This window comes from Trichechus manatus, unplaced genomic scaffold (genome assembly GCF_000243295.1).
Source record: "Trichechus manatus latirostris isolate Lorelei unplaced genomic scaffold, TriManLat1.0 scaffold00258, whole genome shotgun sequence".
Taxonomy (NCBI): domain Eukaryota; kingdom Metazoa; phylum Chordata; class Mammalia; order Sirenia; family Trichechidae; genus Trichechus; species Trichechus manatus.
In genome coordinates this window covers 912,149-917,686 of record NW_004444194.1, presented here as the reverse complement: position 1 = coordinate 917,686, position 5,538 = coordinate 912,149, and the positions used below count along the sequence as shown (strand labels likewise).

At 59.3% G+C, this 5,538-nt stretch overlaps 1 protein-coding gene across 1 annotated transcript; it reads left to right on the top strand.

Annotated features, from left to right (window-relative positions):
- Nucleotides 1-955: 955 nt before the first annotated feature.
- On the top strand, nucleotides 956-3,371 carry NANOS3 (nanos C2HC-type zinc finger 3). Its single transcript, XM_004389727.1, has 2 exons — nucleotides 956-1,415; nucleotides 3,304-3,371. The coding sequence occupies exons 1-2, from the start codon at nucleotides 956-958 to the stop codon at nucleotides 3,369-3,371; spliced, it is 528 nt and encodes a 175-aa protein (XP_004389784.1).
- The last annotated feature ends 2,167 nt before the right edge of the window (nucleotides 3,372-5,538 follow it).

Below are 5,538 nucleotides of genomic sequence, written 5' to 3'. Positions count from 1 at the left end.
GGACTAAATCCTGGAGGGTGGGTGGAGACAAAGCAGGGTGGAAGGAGGTGGCAAGAAACCTTTCTGCAATAGGGCAGCAAGCTGTGTTCCCGGGAGGGCTCAATAAAGATTTCTTGAATGACTGACTGAATGAATACGGAAAGAAAGGGGGGAGGAAGTGGTCGTGGCGTGGCCCCTCTTCTCTGTGTCTGGGTCCTGGGACAGCGTTCTCGCCCTCCTGGCACCCTCGGACCCCGGCTTGCCCTCTGCACAGCCTCGCATGGGCTGGTCCCTCTGCCTAAAGTCCGTGCCCACCTGGGTGACTCCTGGCCACACTCCACCCTCCCCAGGCTAAGATGGGGTCTCTTTTGAAGGCAGAAGATCAAGGAGACAGCAAGTGCTGGGGGTCCCCCATTAGCCTGTCCTGTGAAGTACTCTCAGGAATGCCCAGGTTCTGCTCCCCCACCCCTCTGCAGGATTCTGTTTCACACACATACACACCCCGCCCTAGGGCAGGAACACCCCCACAACCCAGAAGCCTGAGGCCACCCCCCTTCCAGAGGCTGCTAAACATCAGCAACCCCCTCAAAAGCCCAGGGGCACTTGTCCCTTCCCCCAGCCCAGTTTCTGGATACCTCAAGGCCTACCTTTGGGGCAGGGCTCCCAGCCCCCCATCACCCCTGGCTGGCCTCAGTGCCCTTTGGGTGCTCCCCTGCAGCCTGCGTTGCCCCATCCTACCCAGGAGACCAGTGCCTCCCCTTGGCAGGTGCATTGATGGGGGCGTCAGCAAGCCCCCCTGCGACAATAAGGAGCCTCCCTCAGCCTGCTCCTCCCCCTTCGCACCCCCTTGGAGGTAAGAGGAGGGAACAGACAGCCCACAGACTCCCAGGCTCCAGGGAGGGGCAGGGAGTGAGGGGCTGAGCTTCTGCAGGCAGGCTTTCTTCTCTCTCTGCCCCTCTGCCTGCCCCCCCAAGCCATGGGTACCTTCAACCTGTGGACAGATTACCTGGGTTTGGCACGCCTGGTGGGGGCTCTGCGTGGGGAAGAGGAGCCCGAGAGCAGGCTGGACCCCCAGCCAGAGCCAGCGCCAGGTCCCGGGGATCAGAGAACCAGCCCGGAACCCTCGGTGGCCCCCGAACGCCTGTGCTCCTTCTGCAAACACAACGGCGAGTCCCGGGCCATCTACCAGTCCCACGTGCTCAAAGATGAGGCGGGCCGGGTGCTGTGTCCCATCCTGCGAGACTACGTGTGCCCGCAGTGCGGCGCCACACGTGAGCGTGCCCACACCCGCCGCTTCTGCCCGCTCACCGGCCAGGGCTATACCTCCGTCTACAGCTATACCACTCGCAACTCAGCTGGCAAGAGGCTCGCCCGGCCAGACAAGCCGAGGACGCAGGACCCAGGGCATCGCCGAGGAGGAGGAGGAGGAGGAACAGGTGGCTGGGGGTGGGGGTGCTGTGGAGGGGGCCTGGAGCCAGACTGTACCTCTGGGCCTCTGTGAAGTGAGATTAACCCCACTGCCCACCTTGGAGGGCTGCGGGAGGGGCAGGGATCCATGCAGAGTTTAGGTTAGCGTTCTAGAGGTGGTACTTGCTGTGGAGAAGCTGGGTCCGGTTTCGCTGTGTGTCCTTTGGCTAGTTGCTCTCCCTCTCTGGGCCCATGGAAGAAAATGCTGTCCTTTTCCAGGCGTGGTGATCTGGCAGGGGCATAACAGTGGGATAGGAGTAGTTACTGCAAGGGCTCTAGTCCTGGGGGGCACTTAGAACTGCGTGTCCTGGGGAAGGTCTGATCCCGGCTTCCTCATATCCACTCACTCGCCAAATAGTTTGCTGGGCTGGGCCAGCAGTGAACAAGGCAGACAGGAGAGCTGCAGTTAAAATGCAGGGTGACAGGTGCTGGCCCAGACCAGGGCTTCCTGGAGGAGGTGACTTCTGGAGGCCTCATTTGGTTAGTGGGGCACAGGGAAGTGGAACCCAGGCTCCGGAGTGGGTGTGCAGGGGGCTTCCAACACCAGAGCAGGGCCCATTAAAGCACTCTGAGGTTCAGTGTGTCTAGGGGAAGAAGGGTGTGTGTGTGTGTTTAGGGTGTGTCACAGATTTTGGGGCAGCTGAGGGGCCTACAGGGCCTTGCGGGTCCCCTTAAAGAATTTGGACTTGGGCACTGGGGAACCATGGGAAAGGCAAGGCCAGACAGATCTGTGTGTCAGAGTGAAGACGGTGGCAACCATAAGGGGAGAGAGTTCGAGAGCATTAGAAGGGTGGAGGCAGCTGTAGTCTCCCAGGTGGAGTTTCAGGGTGGAACCAAGGCAGTGAGGCCTGAGCCCTGGGAGAGCAGCAGGTTGGATGGAGAAGTGGGTTTTGAGTTTGGGGTGTGTGGATGAGCTCAGGAGGGCAGCAGGGGCTAAGCCCCCCCCCCTCACCCCCCCCACCCCCACCCCAGGCTCTCCTTAGACTTCATCTGGCATCTTGTTTAAATGCAGATTCCAATTCTGTGGGGCTGGGGTGGGGCCTGCGTATCTGCCTTTCTGAAAGTCTCCGTTGCTGCCTCCAATGCTACAGGCCCCGAGGGCCAGGCTTTGAGGAGCCGGGGCTTAAAATCGCAACAATTATTATTTCAGGCGCAAAAGATTCTCTGAGATTTTGAAAGAGAAAACCGACTTAGCACCTTTGATCGCCTTAGGGGAAGTCTGCTGCTAGAGGAGGGCCCGTGGGGGTGCTGCCTCCCCCATCAGACTCTGAGAGCCTTAAGGGTGGTGGCAGGGTGGGCTCGACCCCTCGCCCTCCCCAAACCTGCACAGTGAGTGTTGTGACATGGATGAAAGACGCTTTCCTGGGACTCCCTCCAGGAGCAAATACTATTCCCTGTGAGGTTTGATGAGGTCCATCTGGGAGATGCTGGAAGCAGAGGGAACACAGAGATGATGGCCCTGGAACCTACCTCTTTCCCCTAAATCCAAAGGAACAGAACTCCCCTCTTGGTGCCTGGAGAGTAAGGCAGGGAGGGCTCCGGGAGCCCTCGCCAGGATATTGACCCAAAAAGGCCGCCTAAGGCTTCCCTGGTAACTTACTCAGGGGGTAATAACACATCGGGGTGAGCAGAGCACGAGGGCGGCGGCAGCGAGAAGGTGGTGCGCTTTCTCCAGGCTCCGGGCCCCACTCCGGCGGCCCCGTCCAGGCCAGTCCTGGGGGTTTGTTATTCCAGGAGCAGCCCCCAGGTGGCGCCAGAGGCCGGGCAGCGCTGAGGGTTCAGCTAGGACTTGGGGAGCATTTAATCATTTCCTATCTTAAGTGTTTTTCTCCTCCCCTCCTCCCTTTTAAAATCCAGGTTCCAAGGGTGCCAGGAAGTCTTCAGGACCCTCGCCTTCTTCCTGTAGTCCCTCCACTTCTGCCTAGGAGCTGGCGCAGGGAGGACAGGGCCCTGGGAGTCCTGCCTTCACCAGGGGACAGGACCCGAACTTGGTGGAGACTGGATTTCAGGGAAAGACACACCCTGCAAGGACTGGCCCCCAGGCCTGGGCTTGAGGCTACAGGGGCTGGCGGGGAGCAAGGCCCGGGGGCACAGTTGAGTTAGCTCTTGTGGGGAAGGAGAGGGGTTCCCAGGTACCCCTCCCCTTCCCGCACCCCCTCTCCCACCAAACTGGCAGCCCTTCGACCCCAGCCTGTCCTGTTCACATGTATGGAGTCAGCACTCAATAAATGCCTTATGAATGGAGCAGTGTCAGATGAGGCCGTTTTGGGACTAGAGATCCTGGAGTCCTGGGCTGGGGGTCTCTTTCCTCTCCTGGCTGCATCAGCCCCATGTGTTACTGACCCCCACTTTCCCTGACTGCTGTCCTCATTCCCGTTGGACCTGTGCCTGTGAGCTGCTGTTACGAGACAGGAGTGGGGTTCTGAGAGGCGGCCCAGCCTGAACGTCTGTCAGCATCAGGGGGCCATTTCTGCAACGTTGGGTGTTTTCAAACTTGAAGAAACGGGCAGGACCCCCCACACTGCAGGTGGAGGCTGATGTCGGGGTAATCCGAGCCCCCTATCTTTTTTACATGAATGTTTGTTACCATGGGCGCCCCAGGGACAAGGGCTGATGCAGACACCTGCCAGGCAGCTCAGAGCGTGGGAAGGACAAACTGATGGGTGGGACTACATCCTGGCGGCTTGGGCCAGCCAGGGCCTTGGGCAGAGGGCACTGTGGTAGTGGTTTGGGGGGTCTGTGTGGCAGGAATGGAGGGGGGCATCACAGGAAGTGTGGGTTCCAGTTCGGTTCTCTGCAGGGTGGCTGCACCTGGGGGAACCCCCACGCCCCTCCCTGGCTTCTCAACCTCTCAGTCTCACTCTCCCTGCCCCTGTGGGGCTGAAGGAAGCTAGCTGGCTGTGGTCCCTCCACCTTCCTCTCCCAAGCTGAGGGCCGGCTCTGGGGCCAGGCTCCGCTCACAGCCCAGTCTCCAAGTCATGGTAGGATCTGGGCTTGGCAGGTCCCCTCTGTCCTTGGCTTCTCCAACCCAGGAGGAAGGCTGGGTGAGCTGGGGCAGGAGGTGGCCCTCAGCCCGCAGCCCAGGCGTGCTGGGGAGAGAGGGAAAAGGAAAGAACGGAGTGCTCCTCAGAGGCCCCAGGGTCTCTGAATGTGTCCTGGAGGGGCTGAGGGCACTCACTGTGTTTTTCGGGGAAATGTGGCAGGAGACCCTGGCTCGCCTCACTCCCCGCCTGCACGGGGTCCCCCTGGTGTAAGAAGCGGAGGAATTGGCCTGGCTGATTTAATGGAAGCAGCATTTATGTAAAATGGGGTGATGACAGTGGCAGCACCTGCGCCCTGTGGGCTATGGTAAGGCTTCCGCAGAATGGGTGTGTGGCGCCCACCTGGAACCCACAGGAGCTACCCGCCAGGATGGCTTCCTTCCAGCCTGGGGCCGGAGGCAGCTGTCCCTCAAGGGCAGGGACCTGAGCACTGGGCACAAACTCCCCAGTTAGAGCACCAGCTACTGCGTCTCCACACACGTCTGAGTGTGCCCCTGTGTGCGCACACATACACGTGTACACACACGCACGCGCACACACACAAACCCTCTGGAGAATCAGACACGCTATAACTTGTGGGGACCCCTGACCTTCGTCCCAGGAAGAATGCAAAATAAGTCACGAGGAGGGGGGCACTGTTCTCAACCTAGGAGGCTAAGGAGAAAGATGAGTTAGAGAGGTTTATGGGCGGAACATGAAGGAACTGGGATGCCTCGAGCCGGGGACTTGTTAGAGAATCATTTATTAATGGTTGTCCCAGAAAAAAATAAAATGGAAATTGGGAGAAACACAAAGATACAACCAACAAAGGGAGCCCTTTTCTCCTCCAGGAAAGAAACAAATTCTGAACCTTCCATAACCTTAGTTAAGGAGGTAAAACTTGCAAACCAACATAAACATCCAGGCGCCTCTCCAGTTGCCCTCCTCAGACCAGGCAGCTGCCTGCAGGCGGCGCAGGTGCCCTCCCTACCCCCGAGTGGCACACTTGGCCTCCTCTGTTCCAGGAAAGGGGCCGGGGGCTTAGAACACTAGAGGAAACAAAATACCAGGC

Excerpts from the sequence above, each read along its gene's own strand:
- NANOS3 (XM_004389727.1), top strand. The coding sequence starts at position 956 with ATGGGTACCTTCAACCTGTGGACAGATTACCTGGGTTTGGCACGCCTG. Across the intron at positions 1,416-3,303 it reads AGGAGGAGGAGGAGGAACAG|GTTCCAAGGGTGCCAGGAAG; the intron begins GTGGCTGGGGGT and ends TTTAAAATCCAG.